The sequence below is a fragment of the Balaenoptera ricei genome, chromosome 7 (genome assembly GCF_028023285.1).
Source record: "Balaenoptera ricei isolate mBalRic1 chromosome 7, mBalRic1.hap2, whole genome shotgun sequence".
NCBI classification, from domain to species: Eukaryota; Metazoa; Chordata; class Mammalia; order Artiodactyla; family Balaenopteridae; genus Balaenoptera; species Balaenoptera ricei.
Genome location: NC_082645.1, coordinates 94,816,679 through 94,835,851, shown reverse-complemented (window position 1 = coordinate 94,835,851; position 19,173 = coordinate 94,816,679). Strand labels below are relative to the sequence as shown.

Here is a 19,173-nt window from a genome sequence, read left to right as displayed (position 1 = left end):
GAATATTTAGGAATCTTCAGGAAGTTTCTTGCCAACTGGTAAAGGACATTTTATGAATATGTTCTCATTTTATCTATACTTTCAGTTTTCTGCTCCTAATTTATTAAATAACTTTCATATAATTACATAGCCATTCTATGAGGAGAAAAATTATTAAGTATTTGTGTGTTTGAATATTAAAGGCAATTTACATAAATGATAATCATGAAATTAAAGTGTTCTTAAAAATTAATCTGAGGTTTTATTTTTTTAAATGGTGTAGAGTTTACTCTGCTGAAATTTGACCATGTCAGTATTATCAATTTTTATTTCAACTACTTTAAATAATAACTAACATAATAATTTTGAATGGGAAAAAATCCCTGTGGGATATGTTTAAAAGATGGGAGTTTCACAGAATCATGGACATAGAGAACAGAATGGTGGTTGCCAAGGGGGAGGGGGTTGGAGGAGGGATGGAGTGGGAGGCTGGGGTTAGCAGATGTAAGCTATTATATAGAGAATGGATAAACAACAAGGTCCTACTGTATAGCAGAGGGAACTATACTCAATATCCTATGATAAACCATAATGGAAAAGAATATAAAAAAAGAATGTACATATATGTATAACTGAACCACTTTGCTGTACAACAGAAATTAACACATTGTAAATCAACTGTACTTCAATTAAAAAAATATTGATAAAAATGAAGGACCTTTCACATCATATGCAGTCATCCTTGTCAGAAGTAGTAGTATTTGAACAAACCTTGACTTGATACCTCTTCATACTCAGAAACTGCTAAAATTTGCCTAATCCTTCCCGCAACATGGCTTCTGTTCACCATAAATTCAACACAATATGATATAATAATTATTTGCATTTTTTAAATGTTGTGACAAAAATCTGATCTTGAAATATTAAAAAGTTTTTTTTCAGAATATATCCATTCCTTACAAAAATTTAAGTATCTTAAATATGTTGTGTTTTCTTTATCTAGGGCTATTCCTTTTTTAAAAAAGCCCTTTTTCAGATTTTTTCCATTATTGGTTATTACAAGATATTGAGTTTCTTCCCTGTGCTATACAGTAGGTGCTTGTTGTTTACCTCTTTTATATATAGTAGTGCGTATATATTAATCCCAAACTCTTAATTTGTCTCTCCCCCCCCAACCCCCGCCATCCCCTGTGGTAACCACAAGTTTGTTTTTCTATGTCTGTGAGTCTATTTCTGCTTTGTAAATAAGTTCATTTGTATCATATTTTAAGATTCCACATATAAGTGATATTGTATGATATTTGCCTTTCTCTGTCTTCACTTAATATGATAATCTCTAGGTCCACCTATGTTGCTGCAAAAAGCATTTCATTCTTTTTTATGGCCAAGTAATATTCCATTATTTGTATATGTATATATACATATGCATATATATATATACATATGCATATACACACACACACACACACACACACACACACCCCACATCTTCTTTATCCATTCATCTGTTGATGGACACTTAGGTTGCTTCCATGTCTTGGCTATTGTAAATAGTGCTGCTATGAACACTGGGGTGCATGTATCTTTTCTAATTAGTTTTCTCCAGATATATGCCCAGGAATGGGATTGCTGGATCACATGGTAATTATTTTTAGTTTTTCAAGGAACCTCCATACTGTTCATCATAGTGGCTACACCAATTTACATTCCCACCAACAATGTAGGAAGGTTCCTTTTTCTCCACACCCTCTTCGGCATTTATTATTTGTAGACTTTTTAACGATGGCCATTCTGACTGGTGTGAGATAATACCTCATTGCAGTTTTGATATGCATTTATCTAATAATTAGTGATATTGAGCATCTTTTTATGTGCCTGTTGGCCATGCCTTCTTTGGAGAAATGTCTATTTAAGTCTTCTGTAGGACTATGTCTTTTGAGAATCATGCATTCCTTAAACTACCAAACATTTATGGAGGCACTGTCTGCAGAAAATATACCAATGGATAAGACTGTCTTTGACTCTTTTTGCAAATATGCTGTTTTCTAATGGAGTTCATTAGAAAAACATTGAAGGGTAATGAAACTTAAGAAAATAGAAAAATCAGATAGAGAAGTTAACAGTTTAAAGGAGCCTTTAAAGAGCAACTTAAAACTTTGCAATCTGTAACTCATATTTAGGATTTTCTGCATGGATTTTAATCTATATTCTCATGATACAAATAAAAAAACCCAACGATGACAATTATTTATTGTGTCCTTATTAGGTATCTGGTACTGAGTTTATGTTTTACTTGCAAAAGAGACTTGCATGTCTCTTTTAAAGCTTTCAACATTCCAATGTGGTAGGTATTAATCTAATTTTACAGGGAAGAAAACTGGCTTAGAAGGTAAGCAACTTGGACAAGGTCACATAACTACTTTATTTTACCATTTTAAGATGCACATTTTTTTACATTTGAACATCTCTGAAATTGAGATTTGGCTTGCAGCTGATGACATCTTAAGATCACTAGAGCCAGGTGGCAGTTGTGACACATTTGCTATTGCTTGTGTTCATGTGAATATCTAAAGCACCAGCAACAAAATGTACAAAATGGGTGCCAGTGTCTTTTAAGTCCCAGGAACCAAATGATAGTTGGGTGGAGTGAGTGGGTATTTGGGAACATTCCTGAAGCAGGGATTGAAGGTAGGCTAGCTTCATACAATTGCACGTTGGCTTGTGTAACTATCACCAATAGCTTTACTTCTTTTACAGATTCATTTAAGAAATGATGTATTACTAACACAGAGGACATTATCATATATAAAAACACAGACACTGACAATTCTGAGTTGAAAAGTGATTAAGAATTTGAACTCTGAATTGAAGATGGTTTAGAAAACCTTTAACCAGTTTACCTGGCTGCACAAAGAATGATATAGACCAATAATAAAAATCTACATCTAATTACGTCTGAAAGTCCTCTTTCAGTAAGAATAAAGCACAAATTAAGTGATAAGAAAGTATTGCATAAGAGCTGAATGGGGAGTATTTTTCCTTTCTTATTGGTATATAAGATAATGGTTCATCTTACAACTGATGCCATCTTAGATTCAATGGGATACGGAGAATTGCTGAGCTGGAATTAGAGTCTCTCTGACTGCAGAGTCCAACTCCTAACTAGCATGATTGCCTACCTCATTGAGTCAACACTGTTAGTACTGTACAGAGCCAACAGTTTCGGACTTCTTTCAGTGCACAATTCTGCAGTTTAGACCCGAGACCAAATATCCCATGAGAAACCCTGAAACGTGAATTAATTTTTGCTTATCCATACCTTTCTTCTCCTCAACACCTGCATCGGATTTGAGGGTGTGGCTACTACTGTGAAGGGAATCTTTTGAGTCTTCATTTTCATCCAGGACACCAGCAAAGCTGATCTTCCTCTCATATCTGTGCCGGTCCAACTCAGGATCCAAACGAAGTCTGCAGCTCTCCAAGTCCTGAAATGTCAGTGAGGAGCACATGAATGCTGGCATCTCCCCAGCACTGCATTGGTCTACTGGCAAACCTCCCTCCGTTTTAAGCGGCACACAACAGCATTTAAACAGCCAAATTTCCCTCTATCTAATGCCAGGTTTAGACTGTGGCCATGAAAATGTTTTCCTTAATCCACAGGTTAAGGATTCAGTCTCACAAGACTGTCCCCACTTCAGACCTCAGTTGTAAGCCCAAGTTGTTACCTTTGCTTCTAACCAACTGGTTATAAATTGAAGGGTCCAACAACACCCCTCCTCAGGTTCAGTTAATTTGCTAGGGGGGCTCATAGAACTCAGAGAAATATTTTGCTTACTAGATCACTGGTTTATCATAAAAGGATATAATCAGCAACATCTAGATGGAAGAAATGCACAGGCCAAGGTATGGGGTAATGGTGCCAAGCTTCCATGCCCTCTTCAAGGGCAGCGCACTCCCCAGTCTTCATGCGTTCACCAACCGGAAGCTCTCCAAACCCTGTTCTTTTGGGTCTTTATGGAGGCTTCATTACATAGGCATGATAGATTAAATTGTTGTCACCTGGAGGTGGGACTGAAAGTTTCCATTTTCTAATTACTTGGTTGGTTCATCTGGTGACCAGCTGATCCCTAGGTAATCTAGAGGCATTCTACAAGTCACCTCTTAACATAACAAAAGACACCTTGGTCACCCTCCGTACTTAAGAAATTCCAAGGATTTTAGGAGCACTGCGCAAGAAACAGGGATGAAGACCAAACATATATTTTTATCATAAATCACAATATCACACAACAGAAGTAGAAAACGAATACCAAGGTGATGTTGGAGTTAAATCCTGAGGATTAAGTAAAGTTAGCTCGGCAAACTGGTAGGGAAAGGCAGTTCAGGCTTAAGAAACCTCAGGTGTAATGGCCAGAGCCTCAAAACAGGATCATGCGTTGGAGGAATCTCTCACTCTCTCTTAGGAAGACTTCATGATCCCATAACTGAAAATAAGCCTTGGGCAGTGTAAGTATTTAGTAAGAGTTTGGCCTGTGAGGCCCCAGTGTGGACATTTCACCTGTTCTGTAAATGGAGACTCGCTCACGCTGAAGATCATAATTAATCATTAATCTATGAAGCACTTTCAGACTTGATAAATGAAAAATATATAAAATGCTAACTTTATTTTTATACAGCATTTTTTCTAATTATGACATAATAATCCCTCAGATTCAAGTAGTTTGAAAAACAAAAAATATTTTGAAAAACCCAGTTTGTACCAAGATTAAAATCTTATGCTTTTAACTATTTTTAATAAATGAAACTTTAGACTCTACATATTGTTTCTACTTTTCCCTTTGAATTAAGAACAGAAGTTATACTTTGGTACTCAGAAAATTATATCGCATCTAGAAAAATAAGGAACCACATGGAGTCTATTTATTGTCAAAAAATATTCTAAGAATATAATTGTTTCTCTGAAATTAATCCCTTTTAGGAAAAAAAATAACCTAACTACTTTCTATTTTGGTAGCCAAATTTAATTAGATAAGTTTCTTAGGTGGGACAAAAAGTAATAAAATAACAATTCTGATTCTCAAAAGTAGTTATCTCTTCCAACTTCTTGTATCTACTAGTCAAAATCCTACTTATCTTTCAAGGTTACATTCAAATGTGATCTCATCCAGGAAGGTTCTTCAGATTTTTCCAGTCCCTTCTTTGGCCAACCCTGGCCCTCTGCTCCTTTCTTAAGTGTGTTGTTTATGTGTTGGTTCTCCTGTTACAATATAGTCATCTCTGCATCACCCCCACTCCCACCTCTGCATCCATCACACCACCTTGCTCACAGCCTTACTCTCAAATATTCATCAGTCTACTCTTCATATATGTGAACTGTGCTTTGCTTCTGATTCTTTAACTTTAGGAACATTTGGAATTCAGCAGTGTATTCTTTATAACCTGACTTGTTAAATCCAGTTGATACAGTTGGTACAGCTTCTAGCACAATCTTGTACAAAAGCATCCAATATGTTGTTTTCCCTAATGAGTGAATATAGATGTACAGAGACTTCCTTACTGCCTTTTACTTTATCATTATGGACTCGTCTTGGCGTTGGATGGGAATTAATTTGTTTAATTCCATGTTGCTTGGTCATCAGTTATTGGTTTTACTAATTCAACAGGAAAACTGGCCTATTTTAATAGACCAGCAGTTTTATAGACAAAATTCTCTAAAAAAATATTTCTTTGTTTTTCAAGTTTGGAAGTTAACAATCAGAGAAAAATTGATTGTTATGCTTTTTATGATAAGTCTTGTAAAAATGCTTTTTCCTTTTTTAGATATTGTTTATCTGTATGGTTCACAAAAAGAGTGAATAAAAATGCTACCAGAAGTTGTTTTTTTGGGGGGAAAAACACATTAATTAAGTTGCATCCAGGGATCTATCTGGGAAACAATTTGTTAAGTTGGTAAAAATATGTTTTTCGCAACATTTTAAACCCTTTTGATATCATTTTTCCTTTTCTCTTACCGTCATTCCCCACCAAACCAGTGAGTGGTCTCCTAAGATTTCCTGACCCTATCAAATTAACCTTTAATTATTGTATTTTAGGCTCTTTTGTTTTCTCTTCCACACTTTGGATATAACTAGGAGTTTTTCAAGCAAACAAATATTTCACAGGGAAATCTCTTTTATCTTGGAAATGGCCTTATGACATTTCTATCAGAAAGACTTTTTCTTGGTAGAAAGTTTATGTTCCCTATCTTCTCCCATGCTCAAATCTCAGATCCCAGAATATTTATAGCTTCTAATGTGATTATTTTTCTGGCTTATACTTTTATTATTCTGTACATTAGGGTAGTTATTTATTTTTACTACTGTTAAAAATGTTACTGAATTAATAAAACATCCCAAAGATCTATAAATACTCTTACAGCAAGTGCTTTGTTAACACCTTAGAATATTTCATTTTGATGGTATTTATGCTTAGCCTGTTAGATTCACCATTTAGTACAATTTCTTAAAAAAACTGTTTCAAGCATTTATAGCCTCTGTGTTGGTAAAACAGTTTTATGATACTGTTTTTTCTACAATAGTTAAAAAAATGTGATTTGAGTTTTCTTTATCATCAACTGTAGTTAGATAGGTTAAACATGAGAAAGCATCTTTCCCATTTATTTTATAAAGGTCACATCCCAATACAATATATGAACCTATACTTGACAATGAAAATCCTAGCTTAATGAATAAAAGATTTGTGAGACCTAGTTAAAGGCAATGAAAAATTTCCTCTTATTAACTGAATGACTGCAGCCTCTGTTTTAGTTTAATTTCTTGGCATTTTCTCCTAGACAGCCAGTTGATTATACAGTCATTTTTAAAAGATTTGATTAATTTTTTTAAAAAATGAAATTTGTTACAATAATAAGGAATATTAAACTATAGCTTTATAGTGTTGAAAGAAAGAACAAAAATAAGTGACTCAAACTTCAAGATTCTTATGTTTTTAAATCATAATAGGTCAAAATGGTGACCATTAAAAATCTGTCAATTTAAAAGTAGATGTGTTTCTGTGCTTTTATGAAGACTTTGGTATAATTAGAATGTTGATAGAATAACACTGACAGAGGCCTACAGATCAGACTTGACTTTAAACTAAACACGTGTTAAGTGGCAGCCTTGATTTGATTTTATAGAATAGTCTCAATATAATAGTGAAGGTGACAATTCAGAAAAATCAAGGTTCAGGATAACATGAAATTAAATAAGAGCAGTAAGAAGAACTCTCTTTTTCAGTATTTAAAGGGTGCAGTTTCACAGCCCACATGTCGTATGTTTCTCCTGAAAACATATTTTACCTATAAATATTTCCATTTTACGTTTTAGAGTATGAGGAAACAGGCTGTCCAGACATTGGAAAATCAGAGTTAGAGGCACTGCTCAGGAATACCAGAGCACTGACTTTTTTGTCCCTTTCCCTCCCCTACCTGCCCTCAGGAACTAGGTTATGGCCTTGTTCATGCTGAGTTTGGTCTAAAAAGCAGGAGAGCTGGTGGACTGTAAAATTCACCTAAATGGAACCACACAGATTGTTAGTGTACCAATTTTTCTGGTAGAATAGTGTAAATCTTGTGTAAAGGGGGAAAAAAGAGAATTTGGTTCCTCAGCTCTGGTTGGATAATGCCTATGACAAAAGAACCACCGGAAACTTGGTGCCTGGTAGGGAACAAAGGGCCGAGGAAAATGGGCTCTGAGGTGTGCCTCTGTCCCAAATGCCCTGTGATGACTCCTGGCTCTTGTTAGAATTTGTATCCTAAGTTAAATAAATCAGACCCTGATGGTACAGGAGTGTGTGTGTATGTGTGTGTGCCTGTGTGTGTCTGTGTGTTTCCATGCACGCGTGCGTGTGTGCATGCACACACGTTCTTTCTCTGCCTATCCGTATCCACAAGAAATGCTGCAGAAATAAAATATATGTTCAGAGACATTTACATGCTAAAGACTTGAGTTTTTTCGCCCTTAGTTTAAATGAGAAAATTCATTGGAGGCACAGGAATTTATGAGTTGTTAGTATGAAAAAAAAAAAATCTATCAGTGATTCCTGGAAAATGCTGGCCATAAAACTCATAGTTTGCAGAGTAAAGGAACCTGGAGGTTCTCAGACATTCCCAGGTTAACTGACAGTGATCAATCAAACATTTTACCCAGTGGTACTATCTTTAGTGATTTCAAGGTCAATTTTAGTTCTTTTTTTTTTAATAGATAAAAGAGATTTTCTTTTTGTATATGAAAATCCCTTGGTTGAATTTTTAAACTATGTGATACATTTGGTCATTGGGTATTTGAGGAAACTGAACACTCAAAATCTAGCCACATGGTTGGACTCTCCAAGTAGCCTCATTATTAATATGTTTTACGTACCATCAGAGGCTCAGTGCGTGGTCTGGGCAGGCAAGAAAAGGTCTCTCGCAGGAAGGTGGTAATCTCCAGGAGAAGCTGGCATGCTGCCATCTTCAAGGCAAAGGGGCAGCCGCATTTAGAGGGGTTCACAGTACCTATGGAATGAAAGAGTTCTTTTACAAGCAAACAAACCAATAAAAAATAGAGAGGCACAGTTTGATGGACATAGCTACGCATGTGTAAAATCAAATTGCATATGAGAATGTTACCTATACATGTCCAAAATGAAACTGCAAATGAGGATGTTTCCTATACACGTTCAATTTACCTGGTCCCTTTAGCGTAATCTATGCATTACAATACACCTCTCTTTTTCTCCATTTTGCAATTCTATAATGAATGCCTCAGTATTAAAATGTCAATCAATAAGCATTAAATTATTCTCCTCAAGGCATCATAGAGTAACAAAATGCAGCTCCACCAGATTGGAAAGCCTTTTAATGAAAACAGAAACAGAAAGCAGTCCTGCCAGATTTTCATATCGTTATTCAATCAGATTTAGACAAGGTACAGAGCCGTGAACTAGATTTGGAACTACAAAAGTCCTGTCAGCTCACTTTGTGAGAGACGTCTGTCTTGATGTTCTTAGAGCAGTGAAGTTGTTTCAGCTTTAGCCCAGATGTGTTTCTGTAGCATAAACTAGGATTACTTACTTGGTCACCTATATTATATTGTTTATACAAGTTAGCCTGTCATATTAAGGAACAGCTACACTAGAATATGCAAATATTCTCCTTTGCTTTGAAGAACACCAGTCTTTGAATGAGTAAAACATTGCATCCACCCTAGACCAACAAATGGATTTTGCTCTAAAGGCAGACAATGGCCAAGGTGACACCAGAGACTTTTAAATCCTCAGGATTAGGTCTCAGATACATGACATCACAAATCATGGAGAAATATATTGATTACTTATCAGTGTTCAGAAAAGAAGACCAAAGTCATGCCTCTCATAAAAGAAACAAAATAGTTATCTATTTCCAATGAACCAGCTTATCACCAATCACTATATCATTACATATTAACCTTCCTAAAAATATCTCTAAAATACTTCCTGTGTATTTGGCTTTCTTAATTGAATATAATATATAATTCATGGTTTATATTGATAGTAGGTAGAATTATGGTCTTTCTGAAGATATCTGGCTATTTCTTCTCCATGAAAACCATTATATTTTCTACAGAGGTACTACGTGGCTGGGGACATTGCCTCTTATTAAGAATGAAAACAACAAACTCCTCTAGAATTTCCAGACTGATACTTGCTTATACCATAATTATTTTTTAAATGCAAAATGAGCTATGTATTGACTTGAAAGTGGAACTAAAGCAGACATTCCAATCTTATATTCAGTGGAGGCTACATGACTCTAGAAATTGCCTAGATTGCAACTGTTTTTAAAAAATAATTGAACACTAGATATTTAGTATAAACTTCCAGATCTGTCCTGGCAATCGTGAGGATATCATTTAGATTCTTCTTGTCAGTCCTATAGACGATGAGCTTGGTTTTAGTGGAGGCTCTCTCATAACTATCACCTGAAATATTCTGTTATGATGAACAAGTATTGACTTATAAATAACCTCACCAAAAAACTAATATACCATGCATACCATATTGGCCAATGATACTTATGTGGTCTCATGGCGATTTGAGATCATTTTGGCCTATGAAGATACATCCATCTAAGGTTGCTTTGGCTCTTCTCTGTTCTGAAGGACCCCTAGGAGATCCAGGGCAGTTTGGGGATATCTCCTGGCAGGCCTAAACTAGGTTCTGTGATTTCTGGATAATCTTCAAGTCCTCTTACAAATCAGACCCAATACTATGAGTCATTCTAGGATAGCCTAGACTCTTGTGAACTTGAGGGGAATCTTTGGGGCCAACTTTCATTATTAGGCTAAAAGACTAATGTCAGACATTGGTATTTTGTCAACAGCTAAGTCAAGAAGATTTCTCTGATTTGATATGGGCTGAGAAAGAGAAAAATGATGAAAAAAATGCAAAAAAAATTTACTGGTATGAAAGTGGAAAAGAAGACAATATGTTTTCTGTTATTATTATTTAGTTTGTCCAATGTTATATTCTAGCCATCCTTTTACATTTCATGCCTATAAGGATGAAGTAGGTTTGGCATCACTTAACTAAGGACAATCCATAAGACATCATCAGGGAGTCTGAACTTCAAACCACTAAGGAAGGTCAAAAGGAAGAGGCTTCAATGTCTTCATCAGATAATAATACTAATTCCAAAACTGTACTGACATTTGATATTCCATAAAAGGCAGTGGTACACATACACACAAGCTTGTATGGTATAGAACACACATATGCACAAAATGGTGTTGAGAAGGATGTTCAGGAATCTCTTCGTCTCTATTCTTCTATGATGGGACTCAATTATACTTTTAATAAATAAGCACAATACATCAAACATTCACAGTTCTAATACTCTGAATCTTAATATTTTAATTTCATGTTAAATATTATAATATACTTTGATTAAATATTTCAATATTATAGCTATTTGAGAAGCTTTTCACGTATAATTATATTTGCTCTACCACTTTTTAACTTATTTATTTATTTATTTATTTTAACATCTTTATTGGAGTATAATTACTTTACAATGGTGTTAGTTTCTGCTTTATAACAGTGAATCAGCTATACATATAGCTATACATATACATATACTTCCATATCTCCTCCCTCTTGCGTCTCCCTCCCACCCTCCCTATCCCACCACTCTAGGTGGTCACAAAGCACTGAGCTGATCTCCCTGTGCTATGCTGCTGCCTCCCATTAGCTATCTATTTTACATTTAGTAGTATATATATGTCCATGCCACTCTCTCACTTCATGCCAGCTTACACTTCCCCCCACCCCGTGACCTCAAGTCCATTTTCTACGTCTGCGTCTTTATCCTTGTCCTGCCTCTAGGTTCTTCAGAACTTTTTTTTTTTTAGATCCCATATATATGTGTTAACATATGGTATTTGTTTTTCTCTTTCTGACTTACTTCACTCTGTATGACAGACTCCAGGTCCATCCACCTCACTACAAATAACTCAATTTCGTTTCTTTTTATGGCTGAGTAATATTCCATTGTATATATGTGCCACATCTTCTTTATCCATTCATCTGTTGATGGACACTTAGGTTGCTTCCATATCCTGGTTATTGTAAATAGAGCTGCAGTGAACATTGTGGTACATGACTCCTTTTGAATTATGGTTTTCTCAGGATATATGCCCTGTAGTGGCATTGCTGGGTCCTATGATAGTTCTATTTTTAGTTTTTTAAGGAACCTCCATATTGTTCTCCATACTGGTTGTATCAATTTACATTCCCACCAACAGTGCAAGAGGGTTCCCTTTTCTCCACACCCTCTCCAGCATTTATGTTTGTAGATTTTTTGATGAGGTCATTCTGACTGGTGTAAGGTGATACCTCACTGTAGTTTTGATTTGCTTTTCTCTAATGATTAGTGATGTTGAGCATCCTTTCATGTGTTTGTTGGCAATCTGTATATCTTCTTTGGAGAAACGTCTATTTAGGTCTGCCCATTTTTGGATACAGTTGTTTGTTTTTTGGATATAGAGCTGCATGAGCTGCTTCTAAATTTTGGAGATTAGTCCTTTGTCAGTTGCTTCATTTGTAAATATTTTCTCCCATTCTGAGGGTTGTCTTTTGGTTTTGTTTATGGTTTCCTTTGCTGTGCAAAAGCTTTTAAGTTTCATTAGGTCCCATTTGTTTATTTTTCTTTTTATTTCCATTTCTCTAGGAGTTGGGTCAAAAAGGATCTTGCTGTGATTTATGTCATAGAGTGCTCTGCCTATGTTTTCCTCTAAGAGTTTTATAGTGTCTGGCCTTACATTTAGGTCTGTCATCCATTTTGAGTTTACTTTTGTATATGGTGTTACGGAGTATTCCAATTTCATTCTTTTAAATGTAGCTGTCCAGTTTTCCCAGCACCACTTATTGAAGAGGCTGTCCTTTCTCCACGGTATGTTCTTGTCTCCCTTGTCGTAAATTAGATGACCATATGTGCGTGGGTTTATCTCTGGGCATTCTATCCTGTTCCATTGATCTATATTTCTGTTTTTGTTCAAGTACCATACTGTCTTGATTACTGTAGCTTTGTGGTATAGCTTGAAGTCAGGGAGCCTGATTCTTCCAACTCCGTTTTTCTTTCTCAAGGTTGCTTTGGCTATTCGGGGTCTTTTGTGTTTCCATACGAATTGTAAAATTTTTTGTTCTAATTCTGTGAAGAATGCCATTGGTAGTTTGACAGGGATTGCCTTGAATCTGTAGATTGCTTTGGGTAGTATAATCATTTTCAAAATGTTGATTCTTCCAATCCAAGAACATGGTATATCTCTCCATCTGTTTGTATCAACTTTAATTTCTTTCATCAGTGTCTTATAGCTCTCTGCATACAGGTCTTTTGTCTCCTTAGGTAGGTTTATTCTTCAGTATTTTATTCTGTTAGTTGCAATGGTAAATGGAAGTGTTTCCTTAATTTCTCTTTCAGATTTTTCATCATTAGTGTACAGGAATGCAAGACATTTCTGTGCATTAATTTTGTATGCTGCTACTTTACCAAATTCCTTGATTAGCTCTAGTAGTTTTCTGTTGGCATTTTTAGGATTCTCTATGTATAGTATCATGTCATCTGCAAACAGTGACAGCTTTACTTCTTCTTTTCCAATTTGGATTCCTTTTATTTCTTCTTCTTCTCTGATTGCTGTGGCCTTAACTTCCAAAACGATGTTGAATAATAGTGGTGAGAGTGGACAACCTTGTCTTGTTCCTGATCTTAGAGGAAATGGTTTCAGTTTTTCAGCATTGAGAATGATGTTGACTGTGGGTTTGTTATATATGGCCTTTATTATATTGAGGTAAGTTTCCTCTATGTCTACTTTCTGGAGGGTTTTTATCATAAATGGGTGTTGAATTTTGTCAGAAGCTTTTTCTGCATCTATTGAGATGATCATATGGTTTTTCTCCTTCAATTTGTTAATATGGTGTATCACATTGATTGATTTGCATATATTGAAGAATCCTTGCATTCCTGGGATAAACCCCTTTTGATCATGGTGTATTATCCTTTTAATGTGCTGTTGGATTCTGTTTGCTAGTATTTTGTTGATGATTTTTGCATCTATGTTCATCAGAGATATTGGTCTGTAGTTTTCTTTCTTTGTGACATCTTTGTCTGGTTTTGGTATCAGGGTGATGGTGGCCTCGTTGAATGAGCTTGGGAGTGTTCCTCCCTTTGCTACATTTTGGAAGAGTTTGAGAAGAATAGGTGTTAGCTCTTCTCTAAATGTTTGATAGAATTCGCCTGACAAGCCATCTGATCCTGCGCTTTTGTTTGTTGGAAGGTTTTTAATCACAGTCTCAATTTCAGTGCTTGTGATTGGTCTGTTTATATTTTCTATTTCTTCCTGCTTCAGTCTTGGAAGGTTGTGCTTTTCTAAGAATTTGTCCATTTCTTCCAGGTTGTCCATTTTATTGGCATACAGTTGCTTGTAGTAATCTCTCATGATCCTTTGTATTTCTGCAGTGTCAGTTGTTACTTCTCCTTTTTCATTTCTAATTCTGTTGATTTGAGTCCTCTCCCTATTTTTCTTGATGAGTCTGGCTAATGGTTTATCAATTTTGTTTATCTTCTCAGGGAACCAGCTTTTAGTTTTATTGATCTTTGCCATCATTTCCTTCATTTCTTTTTCATTTATTTCTGATTTGATCTTTATGATTTCTTTCCTTCTGCTAACTTTGGGGGTTTTTTGCTCTTCTTTCTCTAATTGCTTTAGGTGTAAGGTTAGGTTGTTTATTTGAGATGTTTCCTGTTTCTTGAGGTAGGATTGTATTGCTGTAAACTTCCCTCTTAGAACTGCTTTTGCTGCATCCCATAGGTTTTGGGTCATCATGTTTTCATTGTCATTTGCTTCTACGTATTTTTTGATTTTCTCTTTGATTTCTTCAGTTATCTCGTTATTAAGTAGTGTATTGTTTAGCCTCCATGCGTTTGTATTTTTTACAGATTTTTCCTTTAATTGATATCTAGTCTCACAGCATTGTGGTCGGAAAAGATACGTGATACGATTTCAATTTTCTTATATTTACCAAGGCATGCTTTGTGACCCAAGATATGATCTATCCTGGAGAATGTTCCATGAGTACTTGAGCAGAAAGTGTATTCTGTTGCTTTTGGATGGAATGTCCTATAAATATCAATTATGTCCATCTTGTTTAATGTATCATTTAAAGCTTGTTTTTCCTTATTTATTTTCATTTTGGATGATCTGTCCATTGGTGAAAGTGGGTTGTAAAAGTACCCTAATATGATTATGTTACTGTCAATTTCCCCTTTTGATGGCTGTTAGCATTTGCCTTATATATTGAGGTGCTTGTATGTTGGGTGCATAAGTACTTACAATTGTTATATCTTCTTCTTGGATTGATCCCTTGATCATTATGTAGTGTCCTCCTTTGTCTTTTGTAATAGTCTTTATTTTGAAGTCTATTTTGTCTCATATGAGAATTGCTACTCCAGCTTTCTTTTGATTTTCAGTTGCATGGAATACCTTTTTCCATCCCCTCACTTTCAGTCTGTATGTGTCCCTAGGTCTGAAGTGGGTCTCTTGTTGGCAGCATATATACAGGTCTTGTTTTTGTAACCATTCAGCCAGTCTATGTCTTTTGGTTGGAGAATTTAATCCATTTACATTTAAGGTAGTTATCGATATGTATGTTCCTATTACCATTTTCTTAATTATTTTGAGTTTGTTATTGTAGGTCTTTTCCTTCTCTTGTGTTTCCTGCCTAGAAAAGTTCCTTTAGCATTTGTGGTAAAGCTGGTTTGGTGGTGCTACATTCTCTTAGCTTTTCTTGTCTGTAAAGGTTTTAATTTCTCTGTCGAAACTGAATGAGATCCTTGCTGGGTAGAGTAATCTTGGTTGTAGGTTTTTTCCTTTCATCACATTAAATATGTCCTGCCACTCCCTTCTGGCTTGTAGAGTTTCTGCTGAAAGATCAGCTGTTAACCTTATGGGGATTCCCTTGTATGTTTTTTGTTGTTTTTCCCTTGCTGCTTTTAATATTTTTTCTTTGTATTTAATTTTTGATAGTTTGATTAATATGTGTCTTGGCGTGTTTCTCCTTGTTTTTATCCTGTACGGGACTCTCTGTGCTTCCTGGACTTGACTTTTTCCTTTTACATATTAGGGAACTTTTCAACTATCATCTCCTCAAATATTTTCTCAGTCTCTTTCTTTTTCTCTTCTCCTTCTGCGACCCCTATAATTCGAATGTTGGTGCATTTAATGTTGTCTCAGAGGTCTCTGAGACTCTCCTCAATTCTTTTCATTCTTTTTTCTTTATTCTCCTCTGCAGTAGTTATTTCCACTATTTTATCTTCCAGGTCACTTATCCATTCTTCTGCTTCAGTTATTCTGCTATTGACTCCTTCTAGAGAATTTTTAAGTTCATTTATTGTGTTGTTCATCATTGTTTGTTTGCTCTTTAGCTCTTCTAGGTCATTTTTAAATGTTTCTTGTATTTTCTCCATTCTATTTCCAATATTTTGGATCATCTTTTCTATCATTACTCTGAATTCTTTTTCACGTAGACTGTCTATTTCCTCTTCTTTTTTTTTGGTCTGGTGGGTTTTTACCTTGCTCCTTCATCTGCTGTGTGTTTCTCTGTCTTCTCATTTTGCTTAACTTACTGTGTTTGGGGTCTCCTTTTCACAGGCTGCAGGTTCATATTTCCTGTTATTTTTGGTGTCTGCCCCCAGTGGCTAAGGTTGGTTCAGTGCATTGTGTAGGCTTCCTGGTGGAGGGGACTAGTGCCTGTGTTCTGGTGGATGAGGCTGGATCTTGTCTTTCTGGTGGTCAGGTCTGTGTCCAGTGGTTTGTTTTGGGGTGTCTGAGACCTTATTATGATTTTAGGCAGCCTCTCTAATGGGTGGGGTTGTGTTCCTGTCTTGTTAGTTGTTTGGCATAGGGTGTCCAGCACCATAGCTTGCTGGTCATTGAGTGGAGCTGGGTCTTAGCATTGAGATGGAGATCGCTGGGAGAGCTTTCGCTCTTTGATATTACGTGGAGCCGGGAGGTCTCTTGTGGACCAATGTCCTGAACTTTATTCAGGTATTCCAGAGACGCAGGGCACATCAAGTTGATTGTGGAGATTTAATCCACTGCTCCTGAGGCTGCACAGAGAAATTTCCCTTTCTCTTCTTTGTTTGCACAGCTCCTGGGGTTCAGCTTTGGATTTGACCCTGCCTCTGCATGTAGCTCGCCTGAGGGCATCTGTTCTTCGCTCAGACAGGACAGGGTTAATGTACCAGCTGATTATGGGGCTCTGGGTCACTCAGGCAGGGGGGAGGGAGGGGTACCAAATGCAGGGTGAGCCTGCAGTAGCAGAGGCTGATATGACGTTACAACAGCCTGAGGTGCACCATATGTTCTCCCAGGGAAGTTGTCCCTGTATCACAGGACCCTGGCAGTGGTGGGCTGCACAGGCTCCCAGGAGGGGAGATGTGGATAGTGACCTATGCTTGCACACAGGCTTCTTGGTGGCTGCAGCAGCAGCGTTATTGTTTCATGCCCGTCTCTGGGGTCCGCGCTGATAGCCATGGCTCTGGAGCTCATTTAGGCGGTGCTCTAAATCCCCTCTCCTCGCACACCCCAAAACAATGGTCTCTTGCCTCTTAGGAAGGTCCAGACTTTTTCCCTGACGCCTTCCCAGCTAGCTGTGGCACACTAGCCCCCTTCAGGCTGTGTTCACACAGCCAACCTCAGTCCTCTCCCTCGGATCTGACCTCCGAAGCCCGAGCCTCATCTCCCAGCCCCCGCCCGCCCGCCCTGGCGGGTGAGCAGGCAAGCCTCTCGGGCTGGTGAGTGCTGGTCGGCACCGATCCCCTGTGCGGGAATCTCTCCGCTTTGCCCTCTGCACCCCTGTTGCTGTGCTCTCCTCTGTGGGTCTGAAGCTTCCCCCCCGCCCACCCCTGCCTCCACCAGTGAAGGGGTTTCCTAGTGTGTGGAAACTTTTCCTCCTTCACAGCTCCCTCCCAGAGGGGCAGGTCCTGTCCCTATTCTTTTGTCTCTCTTTTTCTTTTTTCTTCTGCCCTACCCAGGTATGTGGGGAGTTTCTTGCCTTTTGGGAAGTCTGAGGTCTTCTGCCAGCATTCAGTGGGTGCTCTGTAGGAGTTGTTCCACATGTAGATGTATTTCTGATGTATTTACGGGGAGGAAGGTGATCTCCACGTCTTACTCCTCCACCATCTTGAAGGTCTCCCTCAGGTCTAACCCTTTTTTAAAACTCCAAGAGCAGTAATAAAACACAAACCCTGACCCAGCCCTCTTCTGGGGCAGCACAACTATGTTTTCTCAAGGAGGCCTAAAACTGATCTTCGTATTTACAATATTAAGAGTCAGAGACCACAAAGCAATGAGTGTTCCATATTGTCAACTCTTTGCCCCTGTCTACAGTCTTCTCCTTCTGGTTCCTGCTCTCTCTTTGTGTGGCTTTATACACATGCTCACATCCATGCAGAGGGAATAGGGGAGAAGGTGCAGTGGGAGACATGGGAAGGTGGTAAGAATGTGAAAGAGGAAAGAGAAATATTACGTGCTCCTAAAGCAGAGGTTCTTACAAGCAGGGGTTCTTGTAGTAAAGGGAGTCTCCTTACTGTCATCTAAAAAGTCTTCCTCCTCATCCTCCTTTCTCAGTCTCCTCTTGGTCTCCTCATCATAAATGAGACCCAGCAGGTTGGCTGGGCTCTCACTTTCCCCATGGCACAGCTCATTCAACCGGACGCCAATTGCCTACCATGAAGAGAAAAAGAACGAAACAGCATGAGATACGTCAGACTGTAAAATAGGCTCTCACATTACAGAGGTCACCAGCAACCAATTAATGGGAATTATTTTCAGCATAAGCCTCCTCTGTCTGCCACAGTGTTGTTACCACCATGTTTCATTTCCCAGTGTGGGAACCCAGAGAGGGAAGGCACTGATGCTACCTCTAAGGTCACTGTGTCTAAAGACTTTTAGGAAATGGAATGGCATTTTTTATTCTCATACAAAACATTTTCTGAAAATATTTCTATTTCCTCAAAGGTCATCTATATTACAGGTTTCACATAAGGGAGTATGCAGTTGTTTTTTGTTGTTGTTGTTTTTGTTTTTTGTCATTTTTTGTTTGTTTGTTTTGTTTTGCAGTTGTTTCTAATGGAGGATTTTGCTGCAGTAAAAAATAAGAAGTCACAGTTCTTCAGAGTGTTTCTGATTATGCTATTTTATGAGAAAGGCACTATCATGCAAATGAGCTTGGAGATTGGCATGAATTCTGGAACTGCAATTTTATTTGTATCTGTCATCATATATGCAATCAATGACTTTCTTATAGACTTTGTTCCCCCCCTCCATGATACACTATGAATGAGAAAGAAATACTACTCTTTTGATAGTGTACCCAACATCGACATTAGAAATATGATGTTTAATAAGTCAGCACATGGGCAATATTGGCTCTTACAAGGTATTCATAAAACCAATACTTACTATCTGTTCTTCTGAATCATCATGTACTATTGTCTGATTTACCAAAGGGAATTTTCCGAAAGAAAAGACACAATATGCTACCTCTATCTAATTCCTTTTACATTCCAATGACAAATTGTATGCAACAAAAGAGGAGATGCATGCTTAAGAGAGTCAAAAAGCTAAAATGAGCACTGAA

The 19,173-nt window shown here is 37.2% G+C and overlaps 1 protein-coding gene across 3 annotated transcripts in view; it reads right to left on the bottom strand.

Moving 5' to 3' along the window:
- The window catches only part of UNC80 (unc-80 homolog, NALCN channel complex subunit), a 233,754-nt gene that overhangs the window by 111,065 nt on the left and 103,516 nt on the right, over window positions 1–19,173 (bottom strand). For all 3 annotated transcript variants that reach the window (XM_059927385.1, XM_059927384.1, XM_059927387.1), the window contains exons 24-26: window positions 18,122–18,257; window positions 8,382–8,515; window positions 3,299–3,464 (exon numbers count right to left, since the gene is read on the bottom strand). In XM_059927385.1, the coding sequence (XP_059783368.1) occupies window positions 3,299–3,464; window positions 8,382–8,515; window positions 18,122–18,257 (436 nt within the window). The remainder of the gene's footprint in view (window positions 1–3,298; window positions 3,465–8,381; window positions 8,516–18,121; window positions 18,258–19,173) is intronic.